The sequence below is a fragment of the Lepidothrix coronata genome, unplaced genomic scaffold (assembly GCF_001604755.1).
Source record: "Lepidothrix coronata isolate B3197 unplaced genomic scaffold, Lepidothrix_coronata-1.0 Scaffold14, whole genome shotgun sequence".
Lineage (NCBI taxonomy): Eukaryota > Metazoa > Chordata > Aves > Passeriformes > Pipridae > Lepidothrix > Lepidothrix coronata.
This window is the reverse complement of record NW_016690194.1, coordinates 6,509,104-6,534,266: the sequence shown is the minus strand read 5'-3', so window position 1 is coordinate 6,534,266 and position 25,163 is coordinate 6,509,104. Positions and strand designations below refer to the sequence as shown.

The following is a 25,163-nucleotide window of genomic DNA, read 5'->3' as shown; positions in this document are numbered from 1 at the left end:
GAATAGGAACTTGCATAGAAGATCAGCTCTTTTAACACTTAATTGCATTAATAGAGTCTGCGTTAGGTGAAGTACTGCAAATAGAGTGCAGTATTTCACTTTATGCAGAAATACTTCACTGTGCAATGACATGAACTCAAGGTATGCATAAAACACAACCAAGGGGAGCATAAACATGACAGATACCAGCTGTGGGGAAGGAGGGTGGTCCCACTGGACCCTGTGCTGCCTAAGAGCTGGGAATATTCTTGGAAAAGTCAGCTTGGCATACCTTGGTGTTGTGTTCTTAGCATTATTAAAACTTAATTGCTTTGAGATCAGTTTTGAAAGAAAAAATCCAAATTATCACTCCCCCATGAAGCGCTTTTTGGGTAGACTGGATTAAACCCAGACAAAAATGCTGTTTTGAGGCCTTATTCTTGATTATCCCCCACTCCCCTCTTTGATTCTCCTCCCAAAGCCCTTTTTTTTAGCACTGAGTGAGTGTACTAGGCACTCGGAGTCTGACCAGCTGCTGGAGCTGTCCCATGCCAGGACACACCTTAAGAAGGATCCTCAGCCTTCCCACTGCAAAACAAACACCTGCCCTATGCATCCCACCTGTGGCTTCATCCCCTGTGGTGGATCAGCCTGGAAAACCAGACCTTTCCCTCTCCCCTCCTCTCCAGCACTGGAAATCCAAGTTGACTAAACATCCCAGCCCTCTGAGGGGCACGACTGTGGTTTGTTCCCTCCTCCTCTGAATAAGAACTATAAATATGTGCTCATACAATGCATGAAATGTTCTGGAATGCCCGAAGACGAGAGTCAATTTCTAATGTGTTGAGCAGAAGGAATATGCAAAGAAGAATATTTCAGTATGTAGGCAGAGGGAACAGCTCAGTACTTGACTGAAACTTTTATTTAGTGTTACATAAGACTGAGATAATTATATCTAGTAATCTTCCCAGTATTCAGGACACTCCGAGTTTTAAGTCACCCTAGATATTTGGATTATTATGATAAAAAAAAAACAACAACATTGATTTCTACTTCTTTATTGCAGATTGTGCATTTGATATTTGCTGCATATTGTGTTTTCCAATCCCTTCTTTCCCAAGAATCACCCATTTTCTTATAGCATAATAAAGTCATAAAAAGTGACTGCTTAAAAAATAAAAGAAAAAGGGTTAAAAATTCCATTAACATCAGAAGCATTTTTCATTATTATTACTAGTGGCAGCTACCAGAATTTTAAATAAAAATGACCTTACTTTATAACACCTGAAAAAACACTTTCACTTACATGGAAACTTTTGGAAGGAGAGCAGTAAAAAAAAAATAAATTACAGATTCCTTGCAAGTTCAAAAGAACATAAATATTTGAAAACTATAAATGCCTTATGTTTCTCCCCACAGTTCACATATGGCTTAAACCAGTCCAGTCTCAGAGAATACACAGCATAGCCTGCAAGGCCTTGCATCTTACAAGTCAAGACTATTGTTTCAGAAATTGCTTAAGATTTTTAAGAAATTAAGAAAATATCCTTTGCTTTCTACCTATCTCTGAGTCTAGGCAAGGGGTGTGTATATATATATATATATATATATATATATATATATATGTATAATGTAATTAAGGAAGTCCCACTTCTCTCAGTGCAACACAATCCACCAAACCTTTATTTCCGTAGGAAACATATCAGAACTAGCAAGGTATTTCTACTAAAAGAATAGAATCAAATTCTCAGTAATTTTACATGTAGTAGAAATATTTGGATAATTTACTTTCAGACAGATTTCAAAAATAAACATTAACTTCATTGTAGTAAACACACTTTATCGCAATACCTGACCGAGCTGACATTGCAATGATCTTTAAATTGATTTATACACTTTGTAAACATATGTGGTAGGCATATTCATGTAATTTCTATAAATACTGCTGGAAAACTTTGCAACACAAAGAGAAATCCTCTGGAGAATTACTTCAGTGACAGATGTTGTCTGCCAGCAATAGAGGTAATTGTACTGGTAATGTATTTTACTCTGCGTATTCCATAATGACTTTTTTATATAACCAAACACACAAAGGCAGTGACAGTGCACCCAGCCCTCCCTCTCCTCCCTCATCAAAATGCTCTGCCAGTTTTTGCTGCTCACCTGTGGCACTGTGATCTCTGAAGATGACACCTTCAAGACAAGATGGACAAAGGCATTAACATTTTTCTGTTAAGAACAGAGAAAAGAGAACAATGAAAAAGCTTACGAAAGTGATAAACACCACCTTTAAAAAAAGGGGTAAAACCCATGAAGTGCAGAAGTTTTTCAAGCAGACTGTACCTTGATGTATAGCAAAAAGCTGTATTTTTCATATGAATATTAAATTTTAACCACGTCAATACCGTGCTGGCACAGCAGTAGGAGCTAATGCCTTATGCAGGTTTCCAAAAATATTGATATTTAGAAAACAAGATTTAAACACTCGTTTCTTGAAGCAAACCCAAGACTAGCATGAATTCCTGCTATGACAAAGACCCATCTAAGCACAGGCCACTTTTCTTTAACCTTACACCTTAAACTTACAGAATAAAACCTGTTGACTCAGCACACAGACAAAACTTTATTACTCTGATTTAAAAATAGGGCAGGGCACATCTCCAGGATGATTCCACTACCAAAACTGTACTTTAAATTCTTTTTAGGATGAAGCCTAATCATAGAATCTTAGAATCATAGAATCAGTCGGGTTGGAAAAGACCTCCAAGATCAAGTCCAACCCTTGAGCCAACACTGCCATGGTTACTAGACCATGGCACTGAGTGCCACATGCAGTCTCATCTTAAAAACCTCCAGGGACAGTGAATCCACCACCTCCCTGGGCAGCCCATTCCAATGGCCAATCACTGTCTCTGTAAAGAATTTCTTTCTAATGTCCAACCTAAACTTCCCCTGGCACAGCTTAAGACTGTGCCCTCTTCTCCTACTGCTGGTTGCCTGGAAGAAGAGACCAACCCCCACCTGGCTACAACCTCCTTTCAGGGAGTTGTAGAGAGTGATGAGGTCTCCCCTGGGACTCCTCCAGGCTAAACAGCCCCAACTCCCTCAGCCTCTCCTCATAGGACTTGTGCTTGAGTCCCTTCACCAGCCTCGTTGCTCTTCTCTGGACCTGCTCCAGCACCTCAGTATCCTTCCTGAACTGAGGGGCCCAGAACTGGACACAGCACTCCAGGGGTGGCCTCACCAGCGCTGAGTACAGGGGAAGAATCACTTTCCTGGTCCTGCTGGCCACACTGTTCCTGATCCAGGCCAGGATGTCATTGGCCTTCTTGGCCACCTGGGCACACTGCTGGCTCATGTTCAGCTTCCTGTCAATCCAAACTCCCAGGTCCTTTTCTGTCTGGCTGCTCTCCAGCCACTCTGTCCCCAGCCTGTAGCACTGCAGGGGGTTGTTGTGGCCAAAGTGCAGGACCCAGCATTTGGTCTTGTTGAACCTCATCTCGTTGGAATCAGACCATCTCTCCAGCCTGTCCAGGTCCTTCTGAAGAGCCCTCCTGCCTTCCAAGTGATCAACACTCCCCCCCAACTTAGTGTCATTTNCAGCGCTGAGTACAGGGGAAGAATCACTTCCCTGGTCCTGCTGGCCACACTGTTCCTGATCCAGGCCAGGATGCCATTGGCCCTCTTGGCCACCTGGGCACACTGCTGGCTCATGTTCAGGTTCCTGTCAATCCAAACTCCCAGGTCCCTCTCTGCCTGGCTGTTCTCCAGCCACTCTGTGCCCAGCCTGTAGTGCTGCAGGGGGTTGTTGTGGCCAAAGTGCAGGACCCAGCATTTGGTCTTGTTGAACCTCATCTCGTTGGAATCAGACCATCTCTCCAGCCTGTCCAGGTCCTTCTGAAGAGCCCTCCTGCCTTCCAAGTGATCAACACTCCCCCCCAACTTAGTGTCATTTGCAAATTTGCTGATGGTGGACTCAATCCCCTCATCTAAATCATCAGTAAAGATATTAAACAGAACTGGGCCCTACACTGATCCCTGGGGGATACCACTAGTGACTGGCTGCCAACTTGTGCAGGAATGTGCTGGAACTGCAAATAAAAGAATAATAATAATTTAAAAATAAAAAAAGAACAGCTTCTCACTCTCTCTGAGGACAGTGAATAAAACAGCAGCTTTAGTAATTAGCTTGTATGTCTACAAGAAACCTTACTGGGATAGCAAGATAACCTCCACTGCTGGACTCAGCAGGGCTAGAAACAAGCAGTTGTTTCCAGTGTGATCACAGACATTACAACGCTGCTGTGATTGCTTTGTTCTCAATAGTATGAGCAAACAGCAATACCACGTCTACCCTTAATTGTATTTCTTCACTGTTTTCACTGCATCCAGGTCTTTTTTTTTCCTGTCAGAGCATAGTCTGACTGCTCCCTTGAGGGAAACGACTAAAAGCACATTTAGCACATACAGGAATTTAGCAATGGCTCATTTATTCTCTTTGATAACTCTGGTCAGAGGCCTTTAGATCCAAAGCCCTGCATCTGTGCACATTAATAACAGAGTATTGCATTCATTAGGTTCCACAATGTCTGGTTTAGATAAACACACGTGTGTTAACACAGCCTGAAAGGCTAATTTTCCTCTTCAGCTCTTGCAGTTTAAGTCAAGGCATTGCAGGGTCTGGAAGGAGGAGCTCACATTGATCGCCGCTATTTGAGTGGCAGACAAAGTATTTGTTTAAATGATGTTTTGCCATCTGATGAACCCGGACTGAAGTGTTTGTTTAACATTAGCAGTTAAAAAATTGCAGGTAAAAAAATTGCAGGTAAAAAAGTTTTCTGCAGTCCTTCAGCAGCTGCTCCAGTGTGGGTCCCTTTACAGGTTCAGTCCCTCAGGAATATGTCCGCCAACATCATGGTCCATTTTCACAGCAACATATTTAACCTGGTTATTTACAAGGGAAAAACAATTTGGATATCATGTTCCCATGTGAAATTTGGCATTGATAACCGGAAATAAAAATACACTTCTGCATTTTTCAGCTTTGCCCTGTTCCTGACAGAGCACTGGGGCTGCACCAGCTGCACAGTCTGAATTGCTCCTTTCACTCACCCTACAATACTCCAAGATTATTTTCGGCATTAAGTCTTTATCCAGACCATGCCAGAGAGGGACAAGATCAGGAGCAAAGGGTGCTCTAAAAAACCAGTGAATTTTAAATGCATTAACACTATAACAAGAAAAAAGGTCTCTCTAATAGTACCCATTCTTACCAGTTGCACAGCAGTACAGCACAGCTGAGACTCAGCTACATTCTCCTAACACAGAGAAATATTTCTTTAGAAATTGAAGTTCAATAAAGATGAAACACATTATTTTATTTATAAAATATTTACCTAATAATTTATCAGTAATTTTTTTCATATTTTCTAAACATATTAGATCCAATGCCAGTAGACATTTTGGAATTAAGAAGAAGGGTGAAAAGGGAAGGGATGTGGAGAGAGAAAAATTACACACAATGCAGCATCTTTTATCTCTCAGAAGGCAAAAAAGTCAACTTAGTGCACCAGAACTACACCCTGATAGAATCTATTACTCTCCAGACCTATATTTTGCACCTCCAATATCTTCCATCTTTAACCATGATCTGAGGATTAAAAACTGTCCTTTCTTTCATCTTCAGGTTCACACATACTTTTCCACTTCTGCAGTTCCTGAGAATCATTTATCTTCCACGCTTCAGCAAAACACTTCATTTTCTTTCTGAAAGAGAAAAAAAATAATCAAAATACAGGCACGTTTTTAAATTAAGCACATCAAACCTTGAAAGCCCTACAGTCATCTGCAAAATTTTATACATAGTTAAAAATAGCACAGCTCAAAATGTTATGTGATCTTCAAATGACCAGTTAATATTTTCTAAGATACATGTTCCTGCTCTAGGTCAGCCAACAAATTAATTTTATAACTAACTTACAGTACCAGAAATATTGACAAAATGATACAAAACACTGAGAAAGAGTAAATTGTTAAAGGAAATAAACAGCATTGTAGTTGGCACTGTTTAATTTTCATCACTCAGTCCCTATAAATTTGCACTCGTAGAATCATAAAGAGAAAAGGCATGCTCAATATAAATGAGTGCACACATCCGTCTGATTTTCTTCTTAGTGTTTTTTGATTTATAAGAGCTGTGACAAATAACAAGACATTTAAAATTGGATAACACACATTTCTGATGACAAAGATGTCAAAACTGGATGAAATTACCCAGTGGATTTTCTGAAATAATATGAAAGTGATTTAAAAAAATAAGACAAGGCATCTGGCCCATGAGTATTGTGAGAGCACAAATGCATTGCAATGAACAGGTGTGAGGTTGATTTGCAAGACCATGGTTATTTTATGCACCATACCCACTTTTAACGTTGTTAACATCTCTTTTGGGAAGAAGGCACAGGGACTCCCCTGGCCCTAGTGATGAGACAGGACAAAGGGCTCATCACAGTTTTAGAGTAAGTATTTGTCCTTTTCCACTCTGAGAATATAAGCAAATTACCTACCAAAACTAAAATACAGATGGCAGCTTTCAGATCCAAAGGCTGAAAAATGGGACACAATCAAGTCCCTTAATTACTACTGCTCAGTCAGCCCTCAAATCTCCTCTCTGACCACTCTAAATCAGGCTTCCAGCTACATCATCCCATACTATTTTTATTGCTCATGGGTTTTGTATGCAATTAACACCTTTTTTAGCAATGAAGACATGCTAGAACTTTCTTGCACCCTGTCCAAGTAATATGCTGGCAAAATTTTTACAGAAAAAGATAAATGAAATTATTTCACATTTTAGCTTTATTACCCAGTAACTCTGGCCTTCCAGCTTTCACTTTTCTTAAGAATTTTTTCTTGATTTTAGAACCCTATGTAGCCTATAACAACAGAGTTAAGATATTGCTAGTAATTTGTTGTTTTACTTTTGTCAATTATGGACTATTATTTCCAATTAACATAAGCTAACACATTATTTTTCCCATAAACTGCCATGTACCTTCGAATAGAATGTTTTTATTTTGCTTTATTAGAAGGGGATAAGAACCACTGTTAAGCACCAAGAACTGTTGAGTTTCAAAATAACTGTTTGCACCTATAAATAACTAGTAGTCACAATGTTCTCATACGAAATTATTCTGTCAGGATTAGCTACAGTCACAGACAACCAAGATCTTGATTTATTATGTTCCTAGAGAGGCTATCTGAATTTTGGTCATAGAGCTGCCACTGAAAATAATAGTAACAAAAAAACTCCCAGTGGAAATGAATATGAATATAGCAAATATTTATATCTAAACTGTGTACACAATGTTACAAGATTTAGAAGGATTATGCTATTTGATATATATGCAAATTTTCATAACTAGTCCAATATATAAGGTACATATACCCTAAATGAAAACTGGATATCAGAAAAATGTTAAAATCCCCAAACTTTTAGTAAAAATTTGGACTGCTTGGGGAGCAAGCAAAATATATTATACATATTTTCAAGTTAAGTCAGAAGAAGAATATCCACGTTCCCTTCTATACTATAATATGCAAACACAGTTTCAGGTTCCAAAGTAAGAAAGATACTTCCTAAATTAAATTAATTAATATTTTCAGGATCACTTGTGAGAACAGAAGTAGGCATTAGAGAAGGAAATAATTTTTAAAAAGTAACAATGCTCTGACCTTTTCATATTCACTATTTTCTCCAACTCCTTTGATTTGTGAGCTGCCTTTTTCAAGATTTCTTCAGGAATATCTGCCAGTTTGGCAACATTTAGCCCATAACTCCTTGCTGAGATTCCTTTAATTATTTGATAAAGAAAAGTGATAAATTCAGGATTCTCTTCAACTTCAGATCCTAAAAAAATAAAATCAAAGTCAAAACCTCCTCTATGAGGCAAATACAGAAGTTCCCTGTCCTGATTAGCTCACAATATAAGCACATAATACAATACTAAGCATTATTTAGGGGAAAGGTTAAGGGCAAACAGCATGGTAATTAAAAAAAAAAACATAAAAAGTTCCAAGAATGATTCAGGGAACAAGCCTTTATGATGCCTCCTATAATTCAAGAACTGGTACCATCAAGTGAAGGTATATGTTTCAAAACAGTTTCAAAACAATAATGTGTTTTGATGTCCACAGAACACCAAATTTTGGATCTTCCTGACACAGCAGGATGAAGACAATAAGGATACACAAGAATAAACTGGGCAGTCTTGTTGAAATGAAATCCAAAACATGAAATACAAAACAGCAGGAAACACAACTTGCCCTTGAAGGCCCATAAATACCAAATGTTTGCACACAGAGAGATCTTTCAGAAGGAGCTGCCATATGTTTGATCCCTAATCCCTGCTCCCTAATCCTTTGTGTTCTGCTGCTGTGGAAAGTTGGATGCTGGGCTGGGTGGATCTTTCACCTTGCTCAGTCATCCTGTGTAAAACATGAGAGAAATGGATTTCAGTTCCCCCCAAAACTGTGTGTGTATGACACATGTGCCACATAAGGCTGACACTCTGAGTTTGGATGCATTGCGTTCACACTGAGGTGTCAATTATCACAACAATTTTGATTTATGCCCATACCTACAGTGCCTGAGACTCACTCAGGTTTATACTGTACCTTTTTGTTCACCGGTTTCCTCCTCATTCACCAGGAAAGCCATGTGGTAATTACCAACTTTGTCTGGATACAGCTTCTCCAGCTCACAAACCGAGGGATAGTGAGTGACAAACAGGGTCAGGGACTCCACCTACAACAACAAATAGACACATAACAAGGTTTGGCTCTAATTTTTTTTTAAACACAGCATCACAGAACTGGTATCCCTTATCCACAGTACTTTGCTATGAACTAAGACATGCCACATTTCTACAAGGAAATGCCAAAGTCAGCCTGCAAGGCTGAAAAAGTGTTCACAGCCACGTGCCAGATGAACACTTACATCTCTAATAAAGTGTTCAAGTGTAGCATAAGCAATGGCAATTCCATCGTGTGTGCTTGTCCCTCTGCCCAACTCATCCAGGATCACCAGGGATCTTGGCGTGGCTTTTCTTATTATCTCGGCAGTATCTGTCAGTTCTTCCATGAAGGTACTTCGGCCTTTGTAGATATTGTCTGCTGCACCCATTCTGCATTAGGATACAGAACACACCAACTTGTGAAAAATGTCAGGTCATGCTGGGAAAAAAAATCATGATGATGAAACCATTTTGATATAAATTTCCTGTTGCTGCTCCAAGCAGAGCAGAAGGACTCAGCCAGAACATTCACCTTCCAGATCAACTGCTCGGCACACAATTTTCCCACCTTCACAAACAGTCCGAAAAGGACCTTGGGAATTCAGGCCAAGCAGCTCATAAGAAGAACTCCAGCAAAAGTAGCTATAAAGATGAATTTTACTTCTTTGGTTTAGTTTGACCATCTAATTTGTATGGTTTCTAACGCTAATAATACCCAAAAATATCAGATACTAGCATTTCCACATGGAGTGGGCACATGGAGTGTGACCAGGTATTTTTGCATACAAACACACAGAGCAGTTACTTCCTTCAGGAAATTACAACACCCCTCCCCCCGACAATTATTTCCCCTAATTACACAGGTATACAATACCAGCATGCTTAAACATGATTTTAAGAGATTTTAAGATTTTTCCTCCTCATTCTTTTAAAACACAGCTGTCCTTGGGCTGTGAAGCCTCCAGCAGGTGACCTCCCCAAACGCAAATTCCTCCACATTTCCTATAACTCTTTTATCCCCATTTCAGACTCATGTAACCCTCAAGCCTCAAATTCTACCTTAAATTGTGAATTTGCAGTTTTCATCTCAGAAACCTGATGAAATTGTTAGTCCACTCCTTCTCTTTTTCTGCAGCTTTCCTTACCTGTTTAATTAATACACTTCCACCTGGAAGAATGAACATTTTCTTTTTCCACTTAATACTTTTCAATTGTGTTAATCTCTTTACAGCATCCCTTCTGAGACAGGTTATCACCAGCTCCCAGTAAGGGATGTAAAACTGGGTTTATTCAGTCTTATCAGCCAATATATAATTACATACAAACCATACTGATTTAAGGAAAATTTGGTTTAGTACATTGTGTTTTCTGAATTAAATATATAATTCAGGATATTGAGGCATTGCGAAATTAACATTTTATTAAGCCACTTACTGTTGTAATCCTTTTAAATGCTGCGTTAAGAACAATGAGCATATTAAAGAATTTAATATTATATTAAAGAATTTAAGGTCCTGCTGTAAACTCAAACAATCCCCCTTCCTGCACAGATCTACAGAGGACAGTATAATTGGTCTATCTTAACACTATTAACTACAAATACGTTTACCAGAATGACAAATACTTTTTATGTTTGAACAATCTCTCTCCATAATGGGTAACTTTAACCTTAGTTTCCAATCCTAGAATTATCAGTATTATTATTTTCTCATTATTTATGTCTTTTCATCACAGAGGCAGCATCTAACAAGCTGTCTGTGTGTTCTGTGGTGATTACACTGAGAGCTCTCAGATCTACTTTTCTTTTGGATTGCAACATTTCCAGAGAGTCAAATCATTTTAGTTGTTTTGTATCTAATTTGCATTCACAAAAATAATTTTCAGAACTTCCACACTAAATGTTCAAGATACAAACAGAAATGAGCATTATCTTTCCCCTGTTGCTAGAAACAGCTGCAAAAGAAGCCTTTCTTTTCAGCATCTTAAAACATTCAAATCTGACTAGGGCTTATCTACAGATTAAAGTGTCATTTTTAAATGACATAAAACCTCCTAAATGTCGTCCTTTGAAAATGGATAAAATTGTTCTTTCTGCCTCTGTCCTTAACATTAAAAGAATTATACTTGTTCTTTATACACAAATGCTAAGCCATATTACCCCAAAAACAAGAATAAATGTTTTAACGTGATGATTGCATCTATAAAACCAAGGCATTGCTCCCTAACTTTATATTTCCTGATACAATAAAGTATTTGACTCTAAACACCTATTGCTCAAACAATTTTTTTTTCACGTTTAAAACAGCCATAATAAATCCCAGCAAACTTCTACAAGATTTAGTCACTTTAAATTTCCATTTTAATGTATCTTGCCTCCTAAATGTTTTTATACATTAAAACATTAAACTTTTCCCCATAATATTCTGCCCATGAGTGCCTCTCTAGTGCTGGGAAGAGATCCATCCCTCCTCAGCAGACGCAGTTTGGCTAGAAGCCACTTGTTATAACTTTGACAGCCAACCAAATTTTATAAAATTAAAAGCTCTTCAAAGATGTTCAACACATTTATTATGTAAACTGTAAAAAAAGGGGAGGCATTATCTCTTTTCAGTGACAGGTTCAAGTAGCAAAGATTCCTGTCAAAGGCCTCAGAAAAAACAACAGGGAGGCCATGTTTTCATAAATTAATTTCTGGAGCATAAATTCAATGATATTACTGTGCTACCTTTCTAAAGAAGTTATCCAACATGCTCTTAAATAGTTTGGTTATCAAATTAAGAGCACAGCGTGGACCTCAGGTATTTTATTACACTTTTATTTTAGTGAGAATCTCTCACACTGCTTGTGAAAATGACAGGCAGCCCAGGAGCTCCCACTGATAAAAAACCCAGCCACACATCACCAAATGAATCCTGGAAAACAAGACTGCAAAACCATTATTTTCACACAGTTGTCAACATCCTGATGCTATTTATTGATTCCTAGTTTATAAAACACTTAATGCTGGGAAAAAAAAAGCAGCTTAAATTACATTTTCACCTTCAGTAACATCCACTTGAGTTTAGAAGTTCATCTAAAATACTTACTGGAGAAATAAAACCAAGTGTGTGTTACAGAAGAATAAACCCAATTCAAGAACAATTAACATTAAAAGGAAATTACTCTTTTCTTTGAGAATAAGGTGTAGAACACTCTCAGCATTAACAAGAATCACTTTCTGTGATTCAAAGATAACACTGAAAACAACACAAGTAAAATAAATTCATAATGTAACTTCACAATTCCAGTGAAAAAAACCTTTGAAATGTCAATTCAAGGACATTGCATTTGAACAGGAGTAATTCAAATTAAAATAACTAGTTTACAAAAAGAAAGGATTAGATTTGCTCCTGCCTTGCAGTTCATCCCTTTTCTCACATGGGACTGTTCTCTACAACCGGTTTTTGAACAACAATATATAGTTAATTTTATTTTTTTTTAAATCTCACAACAATTGTTTTGCATCCTTTGGCAGTTTTTTTGCAGAAAATACTCTTCCCAGCTGCAGATTTGTGTGGTCTCTGCTGAAAACAAATGGTTGCAAAAGTGTGAGTATTAAGATGTGACTGAAGATATTGTTTATGACAACAGAAAAATTTGATATTGATCCTGACACAAGTGGAAGGACAGTAGAAAAATTTCATTTCAACACTTAAACTTCTCCTATTGAATTGGGTTAAACAAACAACACCTACTGAGACTTCACAGATTAAAAAAAATCAAAATTTTCAGATTGGTCTGCCAAGAAGATGAGAACAGGCATCTCAAATGGAGGAAGAGCAGGATGGCTGCTCCAGTCCCAAAGTGTAACCAGAACAATTGTTCAGTTTTGCTCACAAAAGTGGCTTGAAACCTTGTGTATTTCAGAAACACTCAGACTTCTAACAAGAATGTCACATGGTGAGTATGAAAGTAGCCCAACTTGGATTTTGTAACTTCTATCTGCTTTCCACAAACAATGAACAGGTATTAAGTAATTCCTTTGAAGATCCCATGTGCAAATTTGTAACAGTTCACTGGCAAGAAACTAATGCTTCACACTCCCCCAGAAAATACTGGCTTGTCATTCACTTCATACCCATCAAGATCTCACTGATTCAAACCAAAAACTGACACTAAGAAAAACAATGTACAGAAACTGTAATTACAGAATAAAAAAGAAAAAAAGGCAAGACAAAAAGCACTGTTATCAGGACAGTTATTAGTTTTTCATTATTCACGGTGACCTGTAAATATATACAAACGTACATGGATGAGGACAGGAAATCAGAAGATGCTCATGATATTAACCTGTTTACTGTCAACATGCACACACCTGCTCAACCATTTCTACAACTGCTTCTTTGCAAATTTTAAATGAAGAAATACTAATGGCATGTTACCCAGTTTAGAAGAACAGTTGTTGAGAAGCCTCACAGAATGCATTTAATATAAAACGCATTTTTATTTTGTACATTGTTGTAGATATGTGACCTGCTTGTTCACTGAGAAATAACAAAACTATTAAAACCTAAGACTCCTATGGATACAAACTTTGATTTACCCTGGAAAGAAAAGCAAGTCCAAAGTGATCTCAAACCTCAAGTTTCATAGCAGTTTTTAATTTTTTTTTCCCTTTTCCCCTATCATTGGATAATTGAAGTAGCCAGAACAAGTAGTCACTTAAATGCTTGTTTCCTTCTAGACCTGTCCCACAGGGGAATCCTGCACACACAAGCACCCCAGTATATTAAAAGAAACAGATCTAACAGGATTAACTTTCAAGATGTGAAGTGCATTGATTTTTTTTTGCTGAAAGCCAGAAAAAAGAAAAACATCCATGGATTCAACATTTTTAAAAGCTTCACCTTGACTGACAGGACAATACTGAGCTGGGAGGACAAGAACACCAGTGGAGTCAATACAGTCGCTAACAAGGAGTTACCAGAATTCCCTCATTCCTAGTGCTTTGTAAGGCAACAAAAATTCGGTTGTTTTACAAAAGTTTATGTTACCTTACGTAGTGAAGAACACCCAAGAAAGTTGTTTTCTGAAATTCAGCAATGAGACCCTCAATAATATGAAAAGTCCTTAAAAATACCTGTTACCTAACCTGGGGAAAATAATCACTCACTCCTGAAATTATCTATATGTTACTGATGGCCCAGAAAAAGACCAAATCTGTGAGTACAAACATTTTGTTAAAGGATAAATTATAAGCTCAGACACTCAAATTAAGGTGTTGATTTGAGAGTCACCAATGTTAGCCTGAAAAAGATGAAAAAATTAAGACAAAGAAAAACCCAACCCTGAAATGTATGCAGGTTTTCACTGTACTACTGTCAGATACCAGTGAGGTAACTCAAGGTAATTAAGTTAATGTGCATATGCAGCTGAAGGATTGAGGCCAAGGGGGATTAAAGAGCAGAAACTATAGCAACAGAGAGGGACAGTGGCTGAAACACTCAGCACAAGTGAACTTTTCCCCTTTAAACCTGTGGACAGCAAGGAAAATCCAATTCAAATTGTGATCAGGTTAAACCATAGGATGGCAGAGTTTTAGAAAGGTAAATACTACCATTCAACTCCACTGTAAAAGAACTGGGAAAATCCTCTCAATCTCTGTCAGGAACACTGAAATATGCAGCAGAAATTGTCCTATAAATCTATGTATATAAAGAACTGCCTTTTATTGAATTTGAATGAATTTGCAAGGCCAGTTTTAAACCTCTGAAAGCAAAACAGTTACTTGTATTCACAGATTTCATCAATTGCCACATATGTAAACCAAAGACTGTTTTGTTAAATACTGTATTATTACCATGTCTAAAAGATACAAACATAACACTGCGGATGCATGTTTCTATGAAATGAGCAGACACGAAACTAAATTAGCTACAGATATATGCAAAGCACAGCTTAATTTATTTGTACAGAGCTACAGAACACTGTCAGAAATAGTTACAGTTTAAATGTACTGTGAAATGTCCAACACATAACTTTTCCAGAAAAAAACACAATGAAATAATTTTTCAATGTAACAATGCTGCCTACAACTTTTACTTATTCTTTTCTTATGAAAAATGACCCAAAAAACCACTTGTGTCCATGTGATTAAAAAAAAAGTCCAAAGAATTTAATAGAGCATCCTGTTTTTCTCCTGGAAGCTGGGAACAGTATACCCCAGAGGTGCAATTATATGATGGATTGTGAGCATAAATGAAAGACTTAAGTAATTTTTGTTATTCTGGCAGTAAACACAAATACAATTAAGGAAGAACAAAATGAAACAAATTACTGTGCCATAAAGGAGCAACAATTCTGAAAATTACTTTGGAGTTATTGACAACTAAGTTCTGTTTTTCTGACTCACTGTGCTTTCCAGAGCAATACAAACTATAGTTGTTTGGTGTATCAGTATAAAATTCTCATGTGGACGTGCCATTCACTTGGGATTGCTTTGTGTGAACAGTTCCCTACTTTTCTGCACAATACATAAATCAATGTGTATGGCAGAACCACTAGGCATCACCACACATATACAGACTGAACAAAGAGGCGAAGAAGTGCCTTTGATTTTTTTAATTTCTGACCATTATCCCTCAGAGCCAAACTGCACAGGCAAATTGAGAGACTTCTATATTTCTCCCCCCCCCCAACAGGAAAATCTGATTGATTTAAATTTAAACACTTATTTTCAGGTTTAAAGAACTTAAAAAAAAAAATCCTCCAAAGTTCTGGCCAAGACCAGGTCATATACAACCAAGTTGCTCAGCTGAGATAAACTCCTCCAGTTTTGACTCAGCACTCATCTCCTGCAGGTGTGTGATTTCTGCACACACCTGCAGACAGCCCTACCAAGCACTGCTATCACCTCTCCACACAGATTTTTAGGATGAAGGTAGGAGGAAGCTGACCAGCTGGATTCATGACAAATTTTGTGATATTAACTGGTATTTCTAGGAAGAAATTACCTCCATCATCCTACCTTGTAAGCTTCAAAGAAATCAATAAATCTTAATAACGAAATAAATGGAAGCAACGAATTTTCTAGTTTGGTGACTGGTCTTCTATGTTAACAAGACCAACAAATTTTGCACGTCATAAAAATGAAAGGCAATATTTGCCTATTTCTATGCAAATAGGGCCATTTCTGCAGTGAAGTCTGAAATAACAGAGATTGTTAGTTATTTATTATTTTAAATTCAAAATTTCCCCCCTCTGTGCTCCTCCTGTGCAGCTCCTTTGTACCAATAAACCAGTAAAACTGGAATGAAATTAAGTGCAACATGATTTGCCTAGTCACAAAAAGTTGGGATTTTTTTGCCACCAGAAGTTAGATCAACGGCATATTTTTGTCCATTAATATTTACAAGCATTATTTTGATTTTATTCTTATATGATTTACCTCAGATTTCAATTAATTGTGAAAAACACTTGGAAAACACCTTCTACTCCATTTGCACTCTGACGGAAATATTCTTTTTGCTACTTCACATACCACTCATCCTGTGCTTTCTGAATTTCTCAAGAGTTCTTAGAAAATAAACTCTTAACAAGCCTTGGAACACTGTAATCTGTTAAAGTGCATTGTGCAATTTTAAATATCTTTCAATTTTTAATGATGGTGGCATTCCAATGAAGAAAAGAAAAATTAAAGTACAAGCATCCCAGGTCAATCGCCAAAGTGCTTGGAGATATTAGCAAAACATTCGCTTTTCATCGAGACTTTAGACCCTACTGAAATTCATGATAATGCCATAAATATGTACATTTTATTCAGGTAAAATACATTTGTGTACTTGTTTGTTTCAGCTACACACACTCTTGACAAAACATTAACCTGAGTTTGTCAAATTGTCAGGATTAAATAGCTGTAAAAGCATTTAGGGAGGTAACATTCACAAAACATCTATTTATAAGACCTGACCTTTTCGAAGGTCAGTTCCACCACTTACAGATCAGAAAAACAGCCTGAATAAACTGAGTAGCACCAAGTTACCCTCTTAGAGGGACTCTGTGATGAAATGTCTTGGCCATTAAAGCAGCTTCCTAAAGACAAACAGACAATCTCACCAGTGCCACCATGCTAAGCCAGGCATATGTATAAATAATACCATTTCCTCTTTAAACTGGAATGTATCACTTGTTAAAAACATGCATGGGCACTTTCGTCCAAAAACAGAGAAGACAGGAGGAGCATGTTTTCCTTGCACTTATTCTGGTTTTTTAAAAGAGAAAGAAAAATTAGCTGATGTCCAAACACTTCTTGAGCTCCTGCAGCCTTGGTGCTGTGACCACTGCCCTGGGGAGCCTGTTCAGTGCCCGACCACCCTCTGGGGGAAGAACCTTTTCCTGGAATCCAACCAAACCCTCCCCTGACACAGCTCCAGCCACCCTCATGTCCTGTCCCTGGTCACGCGAAGCAGAGACCAGAGCTACTCACTTGAGTAGGTCCCCAAAAACAATTTTCAACAGGATCTTCACTTGTCAAATCTCTCAGTAGTTCTGTTATCCCTTTCAGTGATCAAAATCCCCTCCCTTTACTGAATCCATTGATCAACTCAGAGTTCCCACTCCTTGGCAAGGTACATGGCTGGAACTGAATCTTGGTTGCTGGAAACAGCGTGACCCAACTAAGGCCAGGTGAGGGGAATGAAAGTCCTCCATTATTTCAGTGGTCAGCTGCCCAAAGATTTTTGTGGTTTAAGTTTTAGTTGCACATTACACATGTTCAAAATCATTATACAAGGACAACAGAAATACCAAAACAGCTCTGTAGCTTGAAATCTGGAACAGAGAGATTCAGCATTCCACCCATGGCTGTGTCTATCTGAAAGACTTTGCATATAGACATGTAATACAAGCTAGAATAACAAAACTGTCCCTCCCTAGCCAAGGTGAGCAATCACCATCTGTTTTCACAACATTTTCAGATATAGAGTAGAATTTGAGGAAAATTATATCTCCTAACTACAGACTCAGCAATGAGGAGTGCCTTCCATGTTAAAAATAGCTTTAGATCATCTGTTACAAGGAGAAAATGTAGGACAAAATTTTGTACACCTAAATGCAGATCACATGAGGTGCAGGGACTATACTCAGACAATGGCCTCAAAGTGCAGGCAGCTGCATGTGTCAGGTAGAGTGGGAACACTGAACTGCTGCTCACCTAGGCAACCCACCATCCTCACCTGTTAACCTGTACTGCCACCCTCCTGCACCCCTCTGTTTTCCTAATTTACCTTCGCAGACAATTCAAACTGTGTTTGATACCATGAGAATTCAAGTCATGCTGAGAGTCTGCAAACAGCAAGGAGAGATAAAGTGCACGAGAGAATAATCTACATGCATCCTGCTGATGCCTCTGTTCATTCCTTTAACCTTTAAGCATGTGGCAGATCACTTGCAAGGGGCAGTTTTGAAAGGTACTTGAAGCACAGGGCACTGTATTAGTGTAGATAACTGAACCTGCAGCTTTAAAAGCATTCCCAGCCTGGCTGATGGCATAAAACCTCACTGCAAGACGTGGGTCACTGTAGTGTGACTGTGCCTTCTCACATCTGATCAATGAAGTAAGTGAAATAGCTTTTATTTCAACACAAGAAGAGAAAGCCAGGCGGTAAGTGCTGTAAGAGGAAATTCTTTGTCCCTGTAGCATCATGTAGTGTTGGCAGGAGTTCCTCCCCATTGCAGTATTCTTTCTTACGGTAGTGATTTCAAAAAAATTGATCTCAAAATTTTGAAATCAAGGCATTTGATAATTTGAATTATTAAAATAGCCTGTATATTTGAACATGTTTTGCCTCCAAAGTGCTACAGCATTCTCTCTCAATTTTGAAAATTGACTCTCATGAGGAGCTACTGCTGACCTACAGGAATTAGGCTGAAGTCTTCTGGCTATGAGAAATTCCATCAATAATAAATTGGAAGTGGGACCTCTTTAAAGGTCAGCTTTCTTCAGCAGCTAAACATCACCGTTTCTGAGGGCATGACTGGGCCAACAGAATTCCTTTCATTAATTCCTCCATATTTGCCTGTCCACCCTTGCTTTGTCTTCCTACTCAAATATGCAGAGCAACAACATTTTAATTTGAATGTCTGAATAACTATATTAGAACTAAAAAACCCTGAAGGTTAATTTAAAGCAAAAACTGCTTTAAGATTTGCTGCAAGGAGAAACTTGGATGGGAATTTTCAAACATCAGAGAACTAAATACTCAAATCAATACATATCAGGTGCTGACCTTTACAAAACCATTCTAATTTTTTTAAATAAAATGACACTGATTAAGTTAAATTCTTTAAGGAAAGGTGGCAAGAAAACGTTAACCTGATTAGAGAAGGGAAAAAAAAAGAAGCAAATATTAAGCAGCAAACCTCCTCAAAATACTGTGTACTCCCTCCATATTACAAATGTCTGGACCAGCCTTAGTCTTGTGTCTACACACTAATATTGAAGCTGGATCACCCCTATTTTTGTTCCACCTGTAAGCAACTCCTTTTGTATCTTTAAAAATGTTTAATATAATCCAGTATTTAAAGTCAATTTAGGGAAGATACCATACACAAACACAGTATATCAGAAGGAATAACCATAGTGGCAACCTTTCAATTTCCATGGAAACCCTTTTGGAACACAACTCACAAATCCTAGAAACACAAATCTCTTAAATCTATATAAATCCACAGTTTGAAGATGCAGCCTATGAACAAAAAAAGTGGCTGCAGTATAAAGCACCAATATTCAGATCTATGAGATCTATCAAGCAGAGCTGTTGGTGCTCCTGATGCACAGAACCCCTTGATGCAGAGGCAGCCTGTACAGCATCCTCACAGCATCCCAGGGGTGTGACACTAAGAACAGTCCCCACAAACAACTCATCACAGCAGAGACAGAACTAACTTGTAAATCTTCTTATGCAAAGTTTTTAAAGTATTAAAAATACACCAAAGCTATTAACAACAAAGAAAAAGAAAAAAAAAAGAAAGAAGAAAATTTTTCAGCAAGACACTTGTGGGCTGGAGTGGCAGTGCAGAAAGGAGGTCCACATAGCTGTCATTGTGTTCTTAAAAAAAATAAAATCAAAACAACTAATAAGAAAAAAAAATCCAAGCAAAGCCAACCTCCAAAACAAAACACAGAAGATGAAAACAAAAAAAGTAAAATTGGGTGTGAGTTGAGAGAAAGTTTCTGATCTCTTCCAGGTCATTCCCTACCAGCAGAGAGTCCAGGGCAAAAGCTGAGACGTTAGAAAAGAGCATTAAACCTCAAGGTAAGACATAACATGTGGCAGCTCATTTGCTGATTCTTTTCTCAAAGCAGGTATTAAAAACTGTTTCAAGGATAACTTCCTAGGGCTGAGAAATATCCTGAATGCAACACCACATTAACCTGGCCTGACAGAGTTCCATACTTTAAGGCCTTTCCAGGACCCTGAAAAAAACAAAACCAACCCCCCAAAAAGCCCCAAACAAACAAAAACAGAGATGTCTACTTCCTGTAGTCTTTGTACATCTGGTAAGCTACTCCTTCTCCCTTTTGCTTCCTGCTACCTTTCAACTAATGCATAACTACTTCTTAATAATGTATTTTCAATTTCTTCTTGATTAATATTGAGCCAATTAGTTTACTCTTAATTGCCAGTGCAATTACATGAATTTCAGTAATTCTTCCATATATTCATCTGGTGTTTGACACATTTCACATTAAATGAAGAGTGGCATATCCAGCTGAGCTTCCAAAACTAATAGACAGGGAGGAAAAAAAATCAATCTGTTGTTTTAGAGTGTGAGTGGGTTACAAATTAAATGGTCTGAAACCTCACACAGTAATACACTCTAGGTCTGCTTGGCTTGAAATCTGAAAGCATAACTTTTACCTTCGACCACACTACTTTAACAGAAAAGTTGGAAAAAATACTTGGTGTGGAATCAGGGAAATACACTGGGGAACAGGTGGAACTCAGATACAACCCCAATTTGTTCTCTTTCAAGCAGGCGCAAAACAAAATATCTCTCCCAATGACTCTGTCACACTTCCAAATGTTTTGTGCAGAAATCATCCTGTTACTATGACAGTCTAAGAAAAGTAGAGGAAAGCAGATACTCAGGTTTAGAGTAGCAGACTTGCATGATTAGAAATTCAGTCAGCGTGAGCCCAAGTGAAGTTCAGCTACAAAACACAGAGGAAGAAAAAAAACATCTTCAAATTGTTAGTGACATTTTAATGTTTGTTCTGTAAAGCAAATCAGGTCCTGTGTGTCTCTGTGTCCCCTTGAGAAAATGCTCATCCAACCAACCAGTTAATTTCTTTCAACACAGGGCAGGGAAAGAAGTGAACCATTTTGAATTCTCATCTCCAATGAATTTTGGACAGACGATACAAATGTTTTCTAATTTGCTTAGCCCTGAACTGTATCAAGGTGCAATTTCATTCATTTTTGTCATTACACAATGAAGAGTAAGAACACTTCAATTTATATGATGAAGCAATCCCAGGTGAGAACTACTTCAGGTTCTCATTAAAAGTTAACTCTGGAATGCTTACTGCCATCACAGAACTAGAATTTCACGAAATTCTAGCACAGATTACATGACTGCTGTGAAACTTATAACCACAGATAAAAATCCATCTCAAATACCATCAGTAACACAGAATTTTTGCTCATTAAAAAAATTATTAAAGAAAAAGTGGGAAAATCAGAGGGATAAACCTTAGTAATATTAGATTATAAAATACAGACTTTTGACTGTACTGATAATCTTTACAAATTACTCAGCACTGCCTCAAAAATGAGACTGACTGAAATAAACTGCCATTATTCTCAATCTCAAATACTGTGAATGTATACAACTGAACTTGACAGCAGAAACTGTGACAGGACTTTCAGAGGTGACAACATTCGTTTTAGGGGAAACACCATTTGGCTGCCACCCAGCAGAATACACTTGGCTGAGATGTCCATTCAGGCAGATGATTTAGATATCTGGATCTTATTTAAGACATACACATTAAAATTGTTATCCTTCGAAGATTCAAAGATTACAATACAAATACCATTAGCTTTCCAGAAAATCAGAGTCAAAACCTAACAATGAATACATGCCTTTAAAATGAAAAGGGAAACTTCAGGTATAAATTCTGGAGTTCTAAACGAAAAATGAAATTACGCTTTGATATACAGACACACACACCCACCCCTGCCACAGTAACATTTCTATATACATACAGCAAGTTTTGAAAGATTACCTGGTAAAAATACCATCCACAATTCCAATTGTCGCTTCCTCCGCAGGAACATAAGAACCGACCTGTGCCATGACTGTGATCAAGGCCACTTGCTTTATGTAGGAGCTCTTTCCTCCCATGTTAGGCCCAGTTATTATCATGACCCTTTCACCATCTCCCTGGAAACACAAAAGAGAAGTCAAATATTTTTTCTTGCATGTGGTGCTTCCATAAGAAAGTCTGGTGTGTGCATCTGCTTAGAAGGATATAGGAGAAGTCTGCAGGTCTAAACTTCCTGTTCATCACTTTTCCAGATATTATGAAGTCCCAGATGCATCAAAATCAACTTTGAGTGCTCTTGAGCAAAATGGACACAGTGAGGGGGAACCTTCCTCTTCTCCATCAAGGAGCTAAGAAAGTATCCAAGAACTTGGTCCCCAGCACAGGAAGGCCATGGAGCTGCTGGAGCGAGTCCAGAGAAGGCACCAAGATGATCAGAGGGATGAAGCAGCTCTGCTGTGAGGAAAGGCTGAGAGAATTGGGATTGTTCAGACTGGAGAAGAAAAGGCTCCAGGGTGACCTAACTGTGGCCTTGCAGGACCTGAAGGGAGCTGACAGAAAAGATGGAGAGAGACTGTTTAGAAGGGTCTGCAGTGATAGGACAAGGGGGAGTGACTTCAAACTGACAGAGGACAGTGTTGGATGGGATACTGGGAAGGAATTTATTCCTTGTGAGGGTTGTGAGGCCCCACACAGGTTGCCCAGAGAAGCTGTGGCTGCCCCATCCCTGAAAGTGTCCAAGGCCAGGTAGGATGGGGCTTGGAGCAACCTGGGATAGTGGACGTGTCCCTGCCCATGGCAGGGGTGGAACTGGATGAGCTTTGAGGTCCCTTCCAACCCAAACCATTCTGTGATTCTGTGTAATTTTCTTTGGAGAGAAGCAGAAACTCATGAGCTCTCAGCATAGCCAGAGCTGTCCTAATTTGGCTGTGATCTGGACTCCTCTCCAGCTGGAGTTCTCGTTGCCAAATGGGGAGATCTGACAGACAAAGACCTGACCTGGATTTTACACTCATAATTGCCTGCCTTGGTATGACATAAGTACACTCAGACTGGCTACATACAACAAGAAACGAAGACATTGCTGAGTTTGGCAATACTTGACTGCAACACAAATACTGTGAGCAGACTGTACCCAATCTCCAGTCAGTAAGTGTATCTGACCACTGAAACCACACAGAAAGTTAAATCAGATGCAAGAACTCATCTCAGCTGTATGACTGCCTACTCTAGTGCCAGACAATTGCTCATGCAAAATTAAAACTCATCAATGAATCTATAAAGCTTTCTCACAGCCCAAATCCAGACTAGGAAATTAAGTTATGCAAGGACATCACACAGGCACTCTTTTCCTTTCCCCTGGGTGCATCCAAAGAAATGCAGCAACTGATGAACTTCACAAAAGTCAGCACACTCCACTGCCCCAAGGGAGAGGCATGGAGGGCAGGACAAGCTGTGTTAGTCACACTGCTTGGGAAACTTGGAACTGATCAGGCACTGTGAAAACAACAACCAAAAAACTCTCCATGGAAAAAGTCTCAAGATCTTTACAGATCTGACTTTTGATGGGGCTTTCATTCTGTTTATAGAGACACACATAAAATTCAGATAGGACTGTCACTTATGTCATAGTACAGAAGACAGAGAAGATACAGGTAATCAGAATTTATTATATGTATAAAGCTGTTCAGCTTTTGTAAAGCAAACCTCATCCATACGGAAGTCATAATACAGTCAAAACTCAGAAAATGCCACAATTGGGAATAAAGGATGAATGTAATAAAATGCACATGACTGTATGAGAACAAAATGCATAACATTCTAGTCTCCAGGCTATAGTTCTAGTGCTGCTACTAAAACTTTGTCCGGGCTCAAACCAACACAATTTAAAATCAGAATGAGTTTATGAGTTCATCTGTTAAAATCCACAATCTGCCCAGGCTCCCTCCAACCATGCTGTGACACTGGTGGCTGGTTTGCAAATCTTGTGGTTTTCAGAAAGAACATCTGCTGTTACATCAGAGCAGAGAACACATCTGTGAAATACTGGATACGAATCTCAGTGAATTATTGATATGGCTCAGAACCAACTCACTGTGAGAGTGTGTGTGCGCATGTGGGGAGGGGCTGGCCCTGGACCTGCAGGTCCGTGGTAAGTCCTGCACATCAGGCCTGTGCTGAGGGCACAGGGCAGAGCTGAAGGCAAGGCCTGCAGCCCGCGCAGAGCACATGGCAGAGCTGAAGGCCCTGCAGCCTTGTCAGTCCGGCTGTCAGTCAAGGCAGAGCTGCCTGAGAGCTCGCCCACACCACACCCCTGCAGCCTGTGACTGGCTACAGCACAACTCAGCTGGGGCTGGAAAGCGCTGATGGGATAACCTGCCTGGGAGGGAAAACTGAACTCTAGAAATACATGAGACTCCATGTGGTATCCCTGTCTCTCTCTTCTCCACCTCCAGCTGGTACCATGTGAATCACCAAATCTTGTCGGTAACTGTTGTCCTCTCCTTTCTCTCTCCCCTTCTCTCTTTTCTCGTTCTTTACCCTTTTAATCTGTTTTCTCCTGTTGCTCTTTTCCTTCTCTTGTGAGTGACTTAAAACCAATGAACTGTGTTTAACTAAAGCTGGTATATGGATAGTTTTTAGTGGGTGTTTCCTGTGTAATGGGTCTTTGTGCTGAATGTTTTAGTGAAATGCTTTTTTCTTGGTTGTATTTTACTCCTGTAAAAACCTTTTGCCAAAATATCTTATTTTTCTCACTAAATTAAAAAGAATTTCTCTCAGATAAGAGTGTGTGACTCTTTCTCTGGATGCTAATTAGAGGTTATAATGAACCAAAAGGCTTTTAAGAAGTCTTAAATAAAAATGTAACTGCACTGGGCAGTTCATAGCTTAATCTGGAACGCAACAATATCTGCCCTTAAAACTGCACACAGCCATAAGCCAACATCTTATTGGAATCCATGGCCAAAGTTAAAAGTTCTAAAACAATCCATGAACATTTGTGGAGGAGAAGGGGAATGGAAAAATAATATGTTTATTTCAGGGCACTGCAAGAAAGCTTTTCCTCAAGTTAGATATTT

General features: G+C 38.6%; 1 protein-coding gene across 10 annotated transcripts in view; it reads right to left on the bottom strand.

Annotated features, from left to right (window-relative positions):
- Positions 1 to 1,021: 1,021 nt before the first annotated feature.
- Positions 1,022 to 25,163, bottom strand: part of MSH3 (mutS homolog 3) — a 94,824-nt gene continuing 70,682 nt past the window's right edge. For 5 of the 10 annotated variants that reach the window (XM_017806222.1, XM_017806229.1, XM_017806221.1 and 2 more), the window contains exons 20-24: positions 22,045 to 22,202; positions 8,978 to 9,164; positions 8,656 to 8,785; positions 7,714 to 7,888; positions 5,306 to 5,745 (exon numbers count right to left, since the gene is read on the bottom strand). In XM_017806222.1, coding sequence (XP_017661711.1) covers positions 5,637 to 5,745; positions 7,714 to 7,888; positions 8,656 to 8,785; positions 8,978 to 9,164; positions 22,045 to 22,202 — 759 coding nt within the window. In that variant the 3' untranslated portion in view covers positions 5,306 to 5,636. The other 5 variants (XM_017806225.1, XM_017806224.1, XM_017806227.1 and 2 more) reach the window with 5 other exon arrangements.